The sequence below is a fragment of the Haliaeetus albicilla genome, chromosome 13, assembly GCF_947461875.1.
Source record: "Haliaeetus albicilla chromosome 13, bHalAlb1.1, whole genome shotgun sequence".
NCBI lineage: Eukaryota > Metazoa > Chordata > Aves > Accipitriformes > Accipitridae > Haliaeetus > Haliaeetus albicilla.
In genome coordinates, this window is record NC_091495.1 from 33,845,391 (window position 1) to 33,863,345 (window position 17,955).

Genomic DNA, 17,955 nt, shown 5'->3' on the forward strand with positions numbered 1-17,955 from the left:
ATCTATTTCAGGACATTTGTATATTTGAGACAGGATTTGCCTAAAGCCTAAGTTCCCCCCTGCCCCAACAGGCTATACTACTCACTGAATTCTACAGGTCAATTCCCACATTTGTTTTCTACTTGTTGTTCAAATGAACACCATTGATGTAAAAGACAACACTGGAAAAAAAAAATCCATTTAACAATATCCACAATCCTCCCTTCTTTACTCTTATCAGTTGCAGTGGGAAAGACAAACCAGGAAACTGATGAGAACAATAGTAAGGGAAATCTCTCAAAAAAATGCTTCATGGTGTGAGAGACCATTCATGATATGAATCTAGTCCTCATCTTAAAAATGTATGATAGTACAAATACTTCTGAGTAGTACTGTCCTTGTAAAAGTCAAGTTTCACTGGGAACACTGACAGATACTGCAGTTTTAAGAAGGAAGTACGGAAAATTAACATGTCAAATCAAGTTTTAGAATCAGTATTTGTAAAAGTTTCCACAGAGATGCAACAAAAGTGAAACCGTACTAAAAATATGATGGAAAAGGCAGAGGTTGATGCAGTCTATATTCACCAATACCTGTTTTTACAGGGAAATTTAAGAAGGAAAAACGTTAATACAGAAAGGATGTATTAAACCAAGACTGTTATTAGATATCCAGGTAACCACACTGGTGAGTAAAGCAAGACGGCTACAACTGCCATGTGAAACCCAGGCTTAATGAAAATTTAAAATGCAGTACCAATTTATTCAGAATATGCAAAACCAATCCAGTTCACATTAAACATCTGTAGCATCAGTATTTAAAAAAAATACACCAATGTTTAAAAAGAGTTAAGGTATCATTTGCCAAATTCCATTGCACATCAGTTTATTTCCCAATTTCAAAAGGGAGCAGCAAGTAATTGATTATATAAAGGCAAACATATATGCATCCAAGGCTAATACAGCCATCTGAAGTTGTAGCAACACTATGTGAAACAGCATAATTATTTTTTCTTTTTTTTTTAAACAAAAATATTTATAATCAGTTTTACAAGTAAGGAATCAAGCTGTTAACTGTTTAACCAGTTAAATACTTTCAGTGCAGCAAGAGAACTATTAACATTTCAGAAAATATATATTAAAAAGGCCACATCTGCTCAGCATTCATAAGTTTTCACAGCACAGTGGTTTTAGTACTCAACCAACTGTTGGCTCATTGGATACTAACCACCAAGCTGGCTGGCTTCCAGAAGCAGCAAAACAACAACTGTCAGCTAATATCAATTTAATGCCATTTTGACCTGTAAAGCACTGGAAGTTTAACTGAAAAATCATGAAGGCTTTTATGACATGGCCAAGAACAGTCTTTACCAGTATTGCTATCAATATTCCTCACAACTTTTATTTACTAGTGTCAGGATATGGGGGTCAGTTGCTCATGCACATAACATCTATATCCTAAAAAACTAGTGAACTTTCAACACAGAGTTTGCGCAAACCATCAGAAAAAGTGGGTGGAGAATCTAGCTGGGATCCTGGACCAAAAGACAGACCTAAGACTGAGGTTCATTAGCTTCCATTTGACCACTCCAACTTTTAACAGCATAGCTGATTTTTAAATCCTTTTTTAAAACAAGCTCCTCAAAGCCTTTTTTTTTTTTTTTTTTTTAAATTCAGCCCTTAAGTGTAGGGCCTTCTCATCTACCAAGTATCTTGTGCTTGATTTCCTAGCACCTTCATCACCCTTCTGGATTTTCTCTTTTCCTGCTACAATGCACCCATTAAACCTAAACAGATGCTTTGCTATGTTTTTTATGCCTATGCCTCTCTCATCTTTGACAAAAGCCTGTATTTGAGATTCTCACTCTCATCTATCTTTTCAAAGAGGTCACAGGTGAGAAGGACCACCCCAGAGTGTAATTGTGGCTTATGCAAAATATTTAGTGTTCTAAAAATACATGCTACTTAATTACATTGCAGTAAACACAAGAATTTTTATCTATTAGGTGGTTAACTTTAAGAATGGCCAAAAACACATTAAAAAAAACAACCAACCAACACAAAGGGATCTTAAGAACAAAGATGAATTAGCAGGACTAAAAATGTTTTAAAAATAAAAACTGCCTTGAAAATACACAGTTCAGCAAGTATCCACCTTCTCTTGTATTACGTAGATTCTGCAGCAAGAACGGTGGCACAAACATCCACCTCCTAAAACTGGAGTATTCAATTCTTTGGAACAGAAGTAGCAGCTAGCTTCGTAGTGAGTGCTGATGTCCAACTCCACAAGACTTGTTGTTCAGCGTGCTGACAGTAGTTTAAATTCCAGTTCAGAACAGGCACAAGGGAAGTAACCACAGCTAAGCAAACCCTGAGCAAAGTAGTTTTCAAGCAGTGTTTTCAGCCCTGGTCCATCTTTTTGAGACGGCTTTCTGAAAGGTTTTATGCAAGACAAGAATCAAGGTGTTCGTTTATTTTAGACTCCAAAACCTCAGTCTGGCAAACAGGACAACTGACTTTTTCATCCTGCCTTACAGCAGTGCTGGAACTTGCAGAGGACACTGTAGATTCAGCTTTGGTTTTCATAGGTGTATTTATACTCAAAGTGGTACTCTCTTTTTTAATGAAATAGTTTTCAAAGGCAGTTTTGTCTTCCATTTTTGGCCATTGCTGCAGTGTATTAGTAGATTCTGAGCTTTTTTTCTCAGATGCAACCTGAGCTGCTGTTGTCTGCTCAAAACAAATTTGTTTCAGTGGCCTGTTGTGAAGTGGTCTAACCCTCTTGTTATTTGCAGAACCTTGGTTTGATTTTTCTTCCATAACACGAGCAATTTTAACAGGCGATCCACTAACATTCTTGTAAGCTTTTGTATCAGCAACAGAGAGTTTAGGAAACTCACGCTTTGAAGCCAAGTTGATTTTCTCACTGGCATCATCAGTATAAAGTGGAAAGAAGATGCCACTACGGGGCGATTTTTCAAATTTTATCTCATTTTTAGGGATTGGTATTGTCTTTACTGCTGAACGATGCTGTGAACCAGGTGTTTCACTGTTTCTAACACTGCTGCTGGAATTTGTGTTTTTTTCTGAGAGTCCACTCTCTCCTCCTCCAAGTTGATATCCCTTTCCACTAAAAGGGATCAGATTTTGCGTATCACGCATTTGTGCCTTGCCTGCAAAATAAGCAGAGCAGAAAATAAGAAAAGTTAGTAACTTTTTCCATATATAAATCATGGGCTTAGTATTTTACATGCTTCACCTGAAAAATCTGCTGCTTGAAAATAGTGTAGCAAACTAAATCTTTTGCACACAATTAAATTGAGAAGAAGCCTAGAAATGCACAAATAAAACGCGCCCTGTTTTTTGCTACGTAACAGCAATATCTAAACAAACCTCATGTAGTGGTTAATCTGCATTTTTTTCAAGGAATTGTTTGGACAAAAACAGTTTGGAAAAGAAAAAAAATTATTTTAAATACCTCTGTTAGTTGCCTCGGAATTTGGAAGTTTTGCTGGCTGAGTTTTCTCCTTGGACTTCTTAGAGAAGTTCTCTGGCTCCTTCACTTTTGTGAATGTACCTCCACACGTCTCTTGATGCTCAACCCACCAAAAGTCTCGTGCAGAAGGTGCTCTATTCATCGAACGTTTCACATATCCAAAGTAAGGTTTCCTATTTTGACAGGGGCCATTGCATCGCCACCAGTGCTGGCGGTACAAATCCACCTCATCATGAAAAGTATGATAGATCTAGGTTTAAAACAAACAAACAAACTGCAGTCATTCAGAAAGTTTCTAGTTTTATAGCACTACAGTATTTTAAATTTAATTTAATTTTAATTTGACTTAAATGCCTCTATGCAAACGCACGTAGCATGGGGAATAAATAAGAGGAGTTAAGAAACATGCACACACTTGCAGGGCTATGATCTTACTGGCATCACGGAGATGTGATGGGATGGCTCCTGTGACTGGGGTGTTGGAATGGAAGGATACAGGCTCTTTAGGAAGGACAGGCTGGGGAGACAAGGAGGGGGTGTTGCCCAAAGCTGGAGTGCATGGAGCTCTGCTTGGGGATGGATGAGGAACTGACCAAGAGCTTATGGGTCAGGACTAAAGGGAGGGCAGGGACAGGTGACATTATAGTGGGGGTCTGCTACAGGCCACCCGACCAGGATGACCAAGCGGATGAGGCCCTCTATAGACAGTTAGGAGCAGCCTCATGTTCACAAGCCCTGGTCCTCACGGGGGACTTCAACCACCCCAATACCTGTTGGAAGGACAACACAGCAGGGCATAAGCAATCCAGGAGGTTCCTGGAATGTGTTGATGACAACTTCCTTCTCCAAGTGACAAAGGAGCCAACGAGGAGAGGTGCTATGCTGGACCTTGTTCTCACCAACAAGGAGGGGCTGGTGGGGAACGTGAAGCTTAAGGACAGCCTTGGCTGCAGTGACCATCAGATGGTAGAGTTCAAGATCCTTAGGGCAGTGAGGAGGGTGCACAGCAAGCTTGCCAGCCTGGACTTCAGGAGAGCAGACTTTGGCCTCTTCAGGGATCTGCTTGGTAGAGTACCAAGGGATACAGCCCTGGAGGGAAGAGGGGCCCAAGAAAGCTGGTTAATATTCAAGGATCACCTCCTCCAAGTTCAGGAGCGACGAATCCCAACAGAGAGGAAGCCAGGCAAAAACGCCAGGAGGCCCGCAAGGATGAACGAGGAGCTCATGGACAAACTCAAACACAAAAAGGAAGCCTACAGAGGGTGGAAGCAAGGACAGGTAGCCTGGGAGGAATACAGAGAAACTGTCCGAGAAGCCAGAGGTCAGGTTAGGAAAGCTAAAGCCCTGATACAATTAAATCTGGCCAGGGACATCAAGGGCAACAAGAAAAGCTTCTATAAGTACATCGGTGATAAAAGGAAGACTAGGGAACATGTGGGCCCTCTCTGGAAGGAAACGGGAGACCTGGTTACCCAGGATATGGAGAAGGCTGAGGTACTCAATGACTTTTTTGCTTCAGTCTTCACTGACAAGTGCTCCAGCCACACCACCCAAAGTTGCAGAAGGCAAAGGCATAGACTGGGAGAATGAAGAACTGCCCACTGTAGCAGAAGATCAGGCTCAAGACCATCTAAGGAACCTGAAGGTGCACAAGTCCATGGGACCTGATGAGATGCATCCATGGGTCCTGATGCAACTGGTGGATGAACTGGCTAAGCCAGTGTCCATCATGTTTGGGAAGTCATGGCAGTCCGGGAAAGTTCCCACTGACTGGAAAAGGGGAAACATAACCCCCATTTTTAAAAAGGGAAAAAAGACAGACCTGGGGAACTACAGGCCAGTCATCTCAACTCTGTACTCAGCAAGATCAAGGAGCAGATCCTCCTGGAAATTATGCTAGGGCACATGAAAAATAAAGAGGTGACTGGTGACAGCCAACACGGCTTCACTAAGGGCAAATCACGCCTGACAAATTTGGCGGCCTTCTACAACAGGGTTACAGCATTGCTGGATAAGGGAAGAGCAACAGACATCATCTACCTGGACTTGTGCAAAATGTGACATTCTTCCACACGACATCTTCATCTCTAAATTGGAGAGACATGGATTTGATGGATGGACCCGTTGGCAGATAAGGAATTGGTCACACTCAAAAAGCTGCAGTCAACGGCTCAATATCCAAGCGGAGAGCAGTGATGAGTGGCGTTCCTCAGGGGTCAGTATTGGGACCAGTGCTGTTTAACATCTTTGTCGACAACACGGCCAGTGGGATTGAGCACACCCTCAGCAAGTGTGCAGAAGGACACCAAGCTGTGTGGTGCAGTTGACACACTGGAGGGAAGGGATGTCATCCAGAGGGACCTTGACAGGCTTGAGGCATGGTGGGCCTGTGCCAATATCATGAAGTGCAACAAGGCCAAGTGCAAAGTCCTGCACAAGGGTCGGGGCAATCCCAAGCACAGATACAGGCTGGGCGATGAGTGGATTGAGAGCAGCCCTGCAGAGAAGGACTTGGGGGTATTAGTGGATGAAAAACTGAGTATGAGCCAGCAATGTGCGCTTGCAGCCCAGAAAGCCAATCACGTCCTGGGCTGCATCAAAAGAAGCCTGATCAGCAAGTCGAGGGAGGCGATTCTGCCCCTCTTGCTCTGCTCTGGTGAGACCCCACCTGCAGTACTGTGTTCAGCTCTGGGGCCCTCAGCAGAAGAAAGACATGGACCTGCTCCAGCGGGTCCAGAGGAGGGCCACAAAGATGATCAGAGGGCTGGAGCACCTCTCCTATGAGGACAGGCTGAGAGAGTTAGGCTTGTTCAGCCTGGAGAAGAGAAGGCTCTGGGGAGATCTTATAGCAGCCTTCCAGTACCTCAACGGGACCTACAGGAAAGATGAGAACGGACTCTTTATCAGGGAGTGTAGTGACAGGACAAGGTAATGGTTTTAAACTGAAAGAGAGTAGATTTAGATTAGATATTAGGAAGAAATTCTTTACTGCGAGTGTGGTGTGACACCGGAACAGCTTGCCCAGAGAAGCTGTGGACACCCCATCCCCGGCAATGTTCAAGACCAGGTTGGATGGGGCTTTGAGCAACCTGGTCTAGTGGAAGGTGTCCCTGCCCATGGCAGGGGGGTTGGAACTAGATGATCTTCAAGGTCCCTTCCAACCCAAACCATTCCGTGGTTCTATGATACTACCATTTCATTCCTTCCATTACTGCTGTGATTTTTACATTACCAGTTAAAAGAGCTGAACCTGGGTAAAGTTTGATCAACATTTAGCTACCATTAAAACAAAGCTTTAAAAAAAAAAAAAAAAGACAGGATGTGTAGGAATAGGTCCCGGCTGTCTTGTTTGAACTGGAATAAAATCACTTTGACAATCTATCTACAATTTCACCCTAAATGATGTACTGTTTAGAATGCATTGTAAACAATATCAGTATTGTATTCTCCCTCCAGCTATTATCTTAATTGATCTTATCAGACACATTATTTTTAAATATCATCAACCCATTAGCCTCTACTGATATAAGTCTTAACTAAAACAGACTGCTCTTCCCCGAGTGTTATTCTGAACATGGAGCTATTCTGTCCCTGGTATTAAGTTGTTTCAAGTTTAAAACAAAAGTTTAAAGAAAAATACTTACAGAGGGTATACTGGAAAATTATACGACTAACAGCTCACCACTTCTTCCTCAACCTGTTCCCACCATCATCTCCAACAAAATAACTATGGAACTGGCATACACTTGGATGCAAGTTTATATTGGTACCAACTATGGAGCGTCTAACAAGAACAAGTATACTAGTTATACCACACCAGGCATACTAAAAAGCCGAATAAGGAAGAAACCTCTATTAAATTAGGTTAAGTGGATTATGCTTACTGTGACATTGGCTCCAGTCAAGCGATTAATACGACGCATGTGTTTGCAGAACTCTGGTCCATGAGATTCACGATCTTTGTCATTATTAGTAACAAAAAGCAGGGCATGGATCATTTCATGCAACAGTGTCTGAAACAACGGAAATCATTAGCTATTTGCTGAAAAACATTACGTATAGTTTCAAAATTAAGCTGGAAGTATTTTACTCCTCTACATTTATCTCGGTACTGATCTTATTTTCATGCATTCACACATGTTCAATCGGGGTCATAAAAACATAATACTTAATTCTACCTGTCAAATCCAATTACCTCTATTCCCATACCACCAAAACATGCTGGAGAATATTACTACAATATGTGACATTCCAAAAATGAGAAATAATTCTCAAACTTAAGTTAAATTTTTAAAGAGATGATCCCCTCTACAACCCAAAAAGAGACACTTGTAAGAAAGTTGAAACTCTACAGCATTTCTGTTCATTAAGCAAATCTGAACGTTAAGCCAACTCAAAGCAGCAGCCCTGACGGAGGCACAAGAAGCAACACAAAGTTATGCTTACAATCATATCCTATATCCTTATTTTCTGCTGTTGGCCTTTTGTAGATGAAACTACAGCTATTTTCTGATCGTGCTTTCAGTCCATGTTTGGTTTTAATATTAAATGATAATTTAGGAGTAAAAAAGTTGGGTTTTTTCTCTTTATAAAAAGTCAGTAACATAAACAAGTGACTTTAGACTCCTACTCAGAGTTGCTCATTTAGAAACACAAAACTGAAAAATTACCACAATATTGCAACACAAATGTAACAATAAAGTCTGTATATAAGAATCCCACTATGAAATGTAAAATGTTTGTATGGAGTCAGAGGAGGCACAATACATTTTATGTGCAGATTCATGAGCAATCTTCAAATACCTCAACGAGATCCTTCCTTGGTCTTAACTTTAGAAGTGGCTCACTTAGACGAATGGAACACATTCCACCTTTTCCTTCGTATCTACATACTCCAGCACAGCTGAGAGACACAGAAAGAAAATATGAAAAGCTACTTGTTTCTGTAGTACATGAAGAAAATTGAGAATTGGAGTTAAAACACTGTCCCTTTCCAATGCATGCTAGGTAACTCTGAACAAGAAAAGACACTTTTAGTAGTTGCTTGAAAAACTCCACATCATTAAGAAAAAAAAAAGCCCACAAGTTCCTTACAATAAGCTGTGACTGAAATAGCAAAAGTGAAACTGTAATTTATTAGATCTCTTGCAATCACTTAATACAAAGCTAGCAATCCTGGAAAAAAACAAAGATTCAAAATCATAATGGACTGTTCCAAGCTAACCTGTTTAGGAGGCAGAGGACTGTTTTCATCAGAACTTCTGATGGAGTGAAATACATAAAACAGAGGCTGGAGATTCACAGCAGCCAAAACCAATTTAACTGCTGGTTGCTGCAATTTCACCCCTCACCCTCCCCCAACTTTTGACTCTTACTGAACCTTCACTTCCATGTGCTAATTCAGCAGAAAACACTTTTTTTTTTTAATCGAGTTAGTCCTCTACCAGTTCAGCATCCAAATATTTTCAAGTGTCCAAAGAGTACTGCAACCAGCAGAGCACAAGAGGGGGCAGGACTCCAGCAGCTAGCAACTGCATCAGCTGATCTGCTGCAGAACTGCAGCCTCCACTTCAAAGCTTTTTTTTGTTTTCATCCCAGATTGCCTATATATTCCCCTTCCTAGTCCATTCTAAGTCTTAATTTGCTATTATCAAGTCATATTTGCCCTTCTGCCATGCTGTAAAACTATCATAAAAACTGAGAATAAGAAAAATGACAGCAATACAATCATGTTAAGTTTTGAAACACGCAGTTTAAGACCAAGTTATTTATTCCACTTTAACATCTCTCCAGTTATGCCTGCACCAGAGGAAAAGCCACTTATGGCTGCTAAGGACGACAAACGAAGGACAAAACAGACAATGACCAACCCACATCCTGGGGTACAAACTATGTTAGAAAAGCAAGACGTTCAAATATCTGGAAGAGAAGCTGTGGCACTCGCCCATGGTGCCTACAAAGCCCCAGTCAGGAGCAGCACATAGCGACATACAGCTTTTCCTCCCCGAAACCCGCAGCTATACGATGAGAGGAGCTGCTGCCACTCTGACGGGCCGCAGCCTCCTCCCACAGCTCTGGCCCGGCACCAGCACCATGCTGGGGCCCTGCAGAGGCACGGCAGCTTCTGAGCCCTAAGGCCGGTGAACGCCACCGGGCGGCACCGGGAAAGGCCTTACCGGGCCCCCACACCCCGTGCCCCCACACCCCCGGCCCCCTCCCCACGCAGGGCTGCCCTGCGAGCCGAGCCCGAACACCCCCCGTCCCGTCCCGTCCCCCGCCCCGGATGGCGTACAGGGTCATGCGTGGGCTCCACGACACCTCCACAGCCGCCAGCCGCCCCCAGAAGAGCGCCTGGTTGAAGTGCACGAAGAGGCCGTGCACGTCGGGGCTGGGGTCCAGCAGCTCCCAGGCCTCGTCCACCACCGACAGCGAGCGGAGGAGCGAGGGGTCCGGCGAGGCCTCAGGGCACGCCGCCACCGCCGCCTTCTTCTTCTCCTCTTCCTCCTTATCCTCCGCTTCCCACAGCTCCTGCAGCTGCAGGGCCAGCACGAAGTCCTCCTCCTCCTCCTCCATCCCGCGCAGCTCGGCCGCCGCCACGGCCGCGACGCCCCGGCGCATGCGCACCGCCCTAAAACCGCCCCAAGCGCCGCCACCTCCTTCCTAGGACGCATGCGCCGAGCGCCCTCCAACGGCGCCCCGCCTTCGGCGCACGAAGCTCCTCCCCCGCCCCGCCCCACCCGAGGCCGGCGCTTCCCCCGCCTCGCTCCGGGCAGTTGCGTTGCGGCGGTGCGTCCGCGCATGCGCGCTCGGCGCGGCGATGCTGGCGCAGGGGGCGTACGTACCGCTGTGCGCAGGCGCAGCGGCGGTCTCCCCGCTGGCGGCGGCCGTGGCTGTGGCGGCGGCGGCGGGGCGGGAGGCGGCGGCGGCGGCGGCGGGCGGAGGCGCGGCGATGGCGTTGTCGCTGGGGGAAGGTGGCGGGAGCCGGCTGCGGCGGCAGCTGGAGTCGGGGGGTTTCGCGGCGGGGGAGTACGTGAAACAACTGTCGCAGCAGTCGGACGGAGACCGGGACCTGCAGGAGCACCGGCAGCGCATCCAGGCGCTGAGCGAGGAGACGGCCCAGAGCCTGAAGCGCAACGTTTACCAGAACTACCGGCAGTTCATCGAGACGGCGCGGGAGATCAGCTACCTGGAGAGCGAGATGTACCAGCTCAGCCACATCCTCACCGAGCAGAAGGGCATCATGGAGGCCGTCACCCAGGCCCTGCTCCTCCAGGCCGACCGCGACGACCCCGCCCTGGGCGCCCGCCGTGCCGCCGCCGACCCCTTCCTACCGCTGTCGGCCAAGGAGGCGGCGGCCAGCGAAGAGGGCCGGCAGCGCACGCTCACCACCCTCCTGGAGAAGGTGGAGGGTTGCCGCGACCTCCTGCCCGAGAGCCCCGGCAAGTACCTGGTCTACAACGGCGACCTGGTGGAGTACGACGCCGACCACATGGCGCAGATCCAGCGGGTGCACGCCTTCCTCATGAACGACTGCCTGCTGGTGGCCACCGCCCTGCCCAACCGCCGCGGCGCCTACCGCTACGATGCCCTCTACCCCCTCGACGGGCTGGCTGTGGTCAACGTCAAGGACAACCCCCCCATGAAGGACATGTTCAAGCTGCTCATGTTCCCCGAGAGCCGCATCTTCCAGGCCGAGAACGCCAAGATCAAGAAGGAGTGGCTGGAGGTGCTGGAGGAGACCAAGCGCAACCGGGCCCTCAGCGAGAAGCGACGCCTGGAGCAGGAGGCCCTGCCCCGGCCTGCCCCGACGCCCCCCAAATCCACCAACCCCTTCGAGGAGGATGAGGAGGAGGAGGAGGAAGAAGAGCCCTCTGCTGAGGAGGAGGTGGTCGACCTCTCACTTGAGTGGATCCAGGAGCTGCCTGAGGACCTGGACGTCTGCATCGCTCAGCGGGACTTCGAGGGGGCGGTGGACCTCTTGGACAAACTCAACGAGTACCTTGGGGACAAGCCTGTGAGCCAGCCCGTGAAGGAGCTGCGGGCCAAGGTGGATGAGCGGGTCCGGCAGCTTACAGACGTGCTGGTGTTTGAGCTGTCTCCAGACCGCTCGCTGCGGGGAGGGCCGCGGGCCACCCGCCGAGCCGTGTCCCAGCTCATTCGCTTGGGCCAGTCCACCAAGGCGTGTGAGCTCTTCCTGAAGAACCGGGCGGCCGCGGTTCAGACGGCCATCCGACAGCTGCGCATCGAGGGTGCTACGCTGCTTTACATCCACAAGCTCTGCCACGTCTTCTTCACCAGCCTCCTAGAGACGGCGAGAGAGTTTGAGACGGACTTCGCTGGCAACAACGGCTGCTACTCGGCCTTCGTTGTTTGGGCCCGCTCTTCCATGAGGATGTTTGTAGATGCCTTCAGTAAGCAAGTATTTGATAGTAAAGAGAGCTTGTCAACTGCAGCAGAGTGCGTCAAGGTAAGAGGGCCCAAAGAGGGTGGTGCGACATGATAGCCGAAACAAAGGCTGCAAAGCTTGTAAATCCTCTTTTCTAGCCCTAGTTTAGTTGTTGACTCTTGAGTGGGTCTCCAGAGAGGTTTCCTGCATTGAAAGGTTAATGTTTGTTTGGGGTTGGGGGTTTTTTTGTCAGTTTAACAGGGGGAAGCATTAAGATCATAGAACCACGGGATGGTTTGGGTTGGAAGGGACCTTGAAGATCACCTAGTTCCAACCCCCCTGCCATGGACGGGGACACCTTCCACTAGACCAGGTTGCTCAAAGCCCCATCCAGCCTGGCCTTGAGCACTTACAAGGATGGGGCATCCACAGCTTCTCTGGGCAATCTGTTCCAGTGTCTCACAGTGCAAGAATGAAAGATGAAAATATACAGCAAGAAAAACCTTGCCTTTATCAGAAATGCAAAATGTGTTTATTCTTAATTTGCCTTTAACCAGTAGGAGGTCCTAGAATTTACATAAGCTGTATCTGAACAATGAGTATTTGAAGACTTGTTGTTTGTTTTCCAAGCCTGTCCTGGACTACATTTCCATAATTTTTTGCAAGACTAGATTTCTGAGGTTATGGTTTCTTTCAGCTGGTAACAGGGAGAGAAAAAAAAAAGAAAAAAAAAAGCGTGTGGGCTGTAATGTGATTGTCCAGAGTATTTTTGACAAGCAGGGTTTTTCTTTCAGTTATTAATTTCTCATTAATAAGGAATTTCTTAAAGCAGGAGAAACAAGTGAAGTATGACTAACACTTCCCCGTTTTCTGAGAGTGATGAGTTTGGTCAATGTGTAAGATGTAAAGGGAACCTGCACACTAGTAACACCCTTCACTTTTCGTTAATACCCAAGGTAGCTAAGGAGCACTGCAAGCAGCTTAGCGAGATTGGACTGGATCTCACCTTCATCATTCATGCCCTTCTGGTAAAGGATATCAAAGGTGCTTTACAGAGCTACAAGGATATCATCATCGAGGCCACCAAGCACCGCAATTCTGAGGAGATGTGGAGAAGGATGAACCTAATGACTCCAGAGGCGCTGGGGAAACTCAGGGAGGAGATGAGGAGCTGCGGGGTAGGCAATTTTGACCAATACACAGGTGATGACTGCTGGGTGAACCTTAGCTATACTGTAGTAGCTTTCACCAAGCAGACTATGGCCTTCTTGGAGGAAGCATTAAAGCTTTACTTTCCAGAGCTGCATATGGTTCTTTTGGAGAGTCTTGTGGAAATCATCCTAGTGGCTGTCCAGCATGTTGATTACAGTTTACGATGTGAACAGGACCCTGAGAAAAAAGCATTCATTAGGCAGAATGCGTCCTTCCTGTATGAAACTGTCCTTCCTGTTGTGGAAAAAAGGTTTGAGGAAGGAGTTGGAAAGCCAGCCAAGCAGCTACAGGATCTGAGAAATGCTTCAAGATTGATGCGTGTAAATCCGGAAAGTACCACTTCGGTGGTGTGAAGTGACCTAACTGTTCTTACGAACAGAGTGTGAAAGCACTTACTGAAAATGTTGTACATTGAATATATGAACTAAATGTTTTTTCTGAGTCCCTGAAAAATGCAGAAGTCTAACTGCTGCATTCCAGAAGCTGAAGACTTAGAATCAAAGCCTGCAAGGATGGAACGCTTTTTTTGGTGGATGGGGTAGGGGAGCGAGAAGTAAGGTCGCGGTCACGTGTCCTTGGACGGCATATCTTGTAAGAATGGCTTGTGTAGTCTTTGTGACTTGAGAAATACTGTAACAAACAATTTTTGGCCAAATGTTTGTGAAAGTCTTAAATATATGTACACCGTATGGCAGGAAAAGATCACTTCTCATCACGCCACAGTAGGAATTCTTTTTTTAAGGCAGTGTTCTGGTAGGAGGGGAAGTGCTGAAATGCTCCCAGGGTGTGGTATTCGGTAAGGCATGTCTACCATCCAGATGTGACTCAGCACTGCAGATAAACAACATGGATTTGCACAGTCTGATTTGTTTGGTAGCAATGCAGACTCTTAAGTTTCTCCAACATTCAAATTCTCTATTCATTTCAGAGGCAGATCTAAATTTAAAATGTGTTTTGTATAGTTTTTTCTGTTTGGGTGAAGCAGCTTCTTCTGTTTAATAAGCTGGCTGTCGGCTTAAATTACAGCTCTCTGAAAGCAAACCTTCTGCTGTCAGAAACATTTATTCCCTTCAGAGGAGAAGTGAGAATAACTCTTCCCTTCCCCTTTGTGTTCCCCTTCCTTGTTTTCTCATGGACTTCATTGGGGTCAAGTCTATTTGATGAAGCGTGCACTCTTGCTTGAGGTGCTGTCATAAATGCATTACAGGCCATTACCTACTGGTAGAAACCATAGCGAAGAGGCATAAATGCTCTTGAGATGTGCAGGGCAGGGAGAGGGTCTGAAGGTGCTGTTTCATTTGGAAGAAACAGAATGCTAGTTTTGCTGTACAGAAACAGCACAGGATGAAGACACTGGGTGTGAGGCTTTTTGTAAATTATGTGATCTTCAAAATTCACACTCTGTCTCTCCTGCAAATATTGGTATCTTTTCCTGTAACACAGCAATAACCAAGAAGAACTATCTTTTTTTGCAGAAAGCACAAGGACTGTATTTGGTTGGGAATGCTAATGTAGATGGGAGAAGTTTATGCAGATGCCTGTATGTTTAGATTGAATGGTGATGGCTATCTCGTTCAGTATGTGTCTCTGAAAATAAAATAGGCAGAGTCTTGTGTAAAGGCTGGCTTTAGAGCGCTGTCAGCATCACCTTCTAAGCTGTGTAAACTTCTCCCCCTTTAGTGCAGACTTCTTAGTTGTGAGAAAATCATGTTATGGCTAAGTCACCATGTATTAGACTCTGAATAAGTGTTCTTAACTGGAATAATTGAGTATCCTATTCCTCTTGCACTTTAAAATGAAAGCTTTTGCAATTTGTATCATGGTAATGAATGCTTTGTGACTGCCTGAACAAAGAAAAGATATCGCTAGTAAAACACTCTGCATAACTGCTTATACTGGAGCTTCTTTGTTTCTCCCTATTTTCACAGTGCTAGTTCAATGCAGTTTTCACTTTAGTGGCTAGTTTCCGTTCTCTTGCTCTTGGGATGCCTTTTGAACTGTCGGATTTTGCAAAGCATCCTACTGTCTCTGCTCACTTGCTTTCCAGTGTTTGGGTCTTTTGCTAGCAAATCACGGAAGAAAACCATACAAAATGGTTTTAAAGGGTAACTCATTGCTCTTAGCTAAAACTGATTGAAAACCACTGAAATAGCTATAGTTTTATTTTAAGGGACAGGGAGAGTTAGAGCTTCTGTGAACATGTTACATCCAAGAGAGAGCCACACAGGTGTTATTTCACTAGTGAACTATTTTTGATACCAGAACCTAGTGAAGTGTATCAAAGGAATATAGTCTGTATCACCTGTTTAAAGTGGGCAAAGGTAGTAACCTGGCCTTACTTTAAAGTGGATTATAAATGAGAGCTGTCCATGATAATAGGTATTTTGGAGGAGGGAGAGAAGGGAGGGCTTTTTTTCTCTGAAGACAGGTATATTTTATTGTTTTCTTTACAGCAGAAGAAAGCAGAATAAATACAGATGAGCCTTATGTAATTTTTTTCTTTTTTTTCTGTGCAAGAGCAGGGTAAACTGTAGGACTGTAGCTCGTGGCTCTGATTATTGTGATGCTTGAGGATTTTGTGTAAGAAGCTGAGTTGTAGTTTCCCAATTCCCAGCTCTGGCAGAAGATTGAATAGGGGGAGAGCTCTGTTCGTGCTTCTGTTGCAAGCTGGTGTAGCTCATCTTCATCCTCGTCAGAGGATGAAATGTAGAATGTAATTCTGCCCTGTGTTCTGCTATGCTTCTGTCACCGCTCCCTTCATCAATCTATTTACGGCATGTGGTGCCTACTGGTTTTGGCTCTGCCGTCATCCATGGAGCAGCGGGCTTACGTGGATGTCGGTTTTAATGGATCGGGGAATCTGGCCTTTTGTTTGGGTGATCAAATATCACGGTCGTGTGCCCGTCACAATTCAAACAGGTGTGGATTTGTATAAACTGCTGCAGGTAGCATTGATATTTTGTAACTTGTGAATCTATTCAAGTCATAATAAAAGACAAACTAACTTAAGGAAAATGATGTGCAATTAAGTTAAACACGCTTTGGGTGTTAATTCAGTTAACAGAAAAAGTCAACATGTGCTGAGAGTCATGGTTTAATAAATTTCAGATTTGCAGACAGTAATTTGGAATGGCACTTTTCTTTTCCTGAGCTGTACACTTGTGGGGATAGCGTTGTTCAAGTTGGAATTTGCAGTAACTACTGAATAATATGATAGCAGTTTTGTTGATTTGGGGAAAAACTAGTCATAATTTTTTTTTGTTTTGAGACAATTGCATATAAAATCTGGTTTCCTTTAGCTGCTATGACAAAATTGTGATGTGTAAATTGAAGATATTTTTTTTTTTAATTCAGATGAATTTCTGTATTAGAATTTAATGCAATAACTTTTCTGAACAGTGAGGATCATGTATTAAAACTTTTGGACATACAACACTAGTGGTGTATTTCTGTTTTTATTACATCATCATCAGAAAGAGGATGTTGGTTCAAATTTCAAGTCCACTGATAAATTTCCAGTGAAGTCAAAGAGCTTTAGGTCAGTTGTTTGTGAGGGAGACATAAGAGGCAGCCAGGCAATGAAAGCCAAGTGATGTCACTTCAGTTACGTTCTTACAAAGTCAGCGTGTGGCTTAATAAGGTGAAGTTGGAAGAAAATGTTTGTCAGCATTGTACCCGATTCAAATCGAGGAGAGGCTGTACTCTAGGCTAATAGGACTTTGGGTGAGTAGGTATGTGAGGTACTATTAACACCAGGGTAACCAGCGTAATGCTGTAGGGTTTGTCACCTTCCAGAGATTATTTTGTCACTGGAGTCCATTCATGCTTGAATGGTGAATGTGCAGTACAGTCCATCTCCTCACTAGGTGGAGTTCTGTCCATTGAAACCTCCGTATGCTCTGGGCAGGCACAGGCATTAAAGCTGTGCTACCCAGCAGCGTGGCTTGGGATGTTTTTGTAGCACATTGGGGAATGAAGATGCTGCGCCAAATGATTCGGATGTTAGGGCCAACTCTTTTTCTGTCCTTGATAGTGCTTTTCTTCTGCATTTTTCTAATTTTTGTACTGTTAATTTCTTAATTCTCTGTGTTTTCCTTTCCTGCTGTGTTTCTGTACCATAGGTAGGCATCCTGCAGAAGATCTCAGCTTTCTACTTTTTCTAAAGGTATGTACCAACATGTGCCTTTTGTTCTGCCGGAGAGACACTCTGCTAGACTGCAAGACCTTGCAGACATGTGGAAATTGGCTTGTCCCAGCTTCAGCTGTCTCATGGAAGATGTTCAGCTTAATGACTTCTCAAAGCCAAGCTGAGTGACCTCTTGTCATTTTACTTCAATATTGGGCTGAAATTCCACTGAGAGCTTGTGCTCATAATGCAGCTTTGCACACCAGCACAATAATGCAGAAGATCCCCAGCACCAATCTTTGTAACTTAGACACTCTTTACATTCTCTTTGCTGCACAACTCTTATGTTTTAATTGGATTACCTTTTACTTAAAAATATTAGTAGTTCTGCAAACTCCCTGTGTGTTTTCTCTGAAGAAAATAAAATCCAGAATGGGGCTTATCTGTCAGGGAGCTTTGTAAGCATAGCCTATAGACACATCTTTTTCCTCAGAGGTTCAAGAGCTGCGTGTATTGGGTTTGCGTGGCAAGGTTTTGGTACCGGGGGGGGGTTACAGGGGTGGCTTCTGTGAGAAGCTGCTAGAAGCTTCCCCTGTGTCCAACAGAGCCAATACCAGCCGGCTCTAAGACGGACCCGCTGCTGGCCAAGGCCGAGCCCATCAGCGATAGTGGTAGCGCCTCTATGATAACATATTTAAGAAGGAAAAAAAGTTGCAGGGCACACAGAAACAGCTGCCGGAGAGAGGAGTGAGAATAT

The 17,955-nt window shown here is 45.1% G+C and overlaps 2 protein-coding genes across 2 annotated transcripts; one reads left to right on the plus strand and one right to left on the minus strand.

Annotated features, from left to right (window-relative positions):
* Positions 1-714: 714 nt before the first annotated feature.
* On the minus strand, positions 715-10,116 carry SPRTN (SprT-like N-terminal domain). Its single transcript, XM_069800754.1, has 5 exons — positions 9,767-10,116; positions 8,278-8,377; positions 7,359-7,487; positions 3,457-3,724; positions 715-3,151 (listed from the first exon to the last, which is right to left on the minus strand). The coding sequence occupies exons 1-5, from the start codon at positions 10,090-10,092 to the stop codon at positions 2,421-2,423; spliced, it is 1,554 nt and encodes a 517-aa protein (XP_069656855.1). The 5' UTR covers positions 10,093-10,116; the 3' UTR covers positions 715-2,420.
* A 242-nt stretch (positions 10,117-10,358) lies between these two features.
* On the plus strand, positions 10,359-16,505 carry EXOC8 (exocyst complex component 8). The gene is made up of 2 exons (XM_009915772.2): positions 10,359-11,941; positions 12,817-16,505. The coding sequence occupies exons 1-2, from the start codon at positions 10,424-10,426 to the stop codon at positions 13,423-13,425; spliced, it is 2,127 nt and encodes a 708-aa protein (XP_009914074.2). The 5' UTR covers positions 10,359-10,423; the 3' UTR covers positions 13,426-16,505.
* Positions 16,506-17,955: the final 1,450 nt, after the last annotated feature.

Bases quoted from the DNA above. Each gene is read 5' to 3' on its own strand.
- EXOC8 (XM_009915772.2), top strand. From the start codon at position 10,424: ATGGCGTTGTCGCTGGGGGAAGGTGGCGGGAGCCGGCTGCGGCGGCAG. The intron at 11,942-12,816 runs GTAAGAGGGCCC...TTAATACCCAAG, and splicing joins CTGCAGCAGAGTGCGTCAAG to GTAGCTAAGGAGCACTGCAA.
- SPRTN (XM_069800754.1), bottom strand. From the start codon at position 10,092: ATGCGCCGGGGCGTCGCGGCCGTGGCGGCGGCCGAGCTGCGCGGGATG. The intron at 7,488-8,277 runs GTATTTGAAGAT...CCGTTGTTTCAG, and splicing joins CAAGGAAGGATCTCGTTGAG to ACACTGTTGCATGAAATGAT. The intron at 3,152-3,456 runs GTATTTAAAATA...CTTATTTTGCAG, and splicing joins TTCCGAGGCAACTAACAGAG to GCAAGGCACAAATGCGTGAT.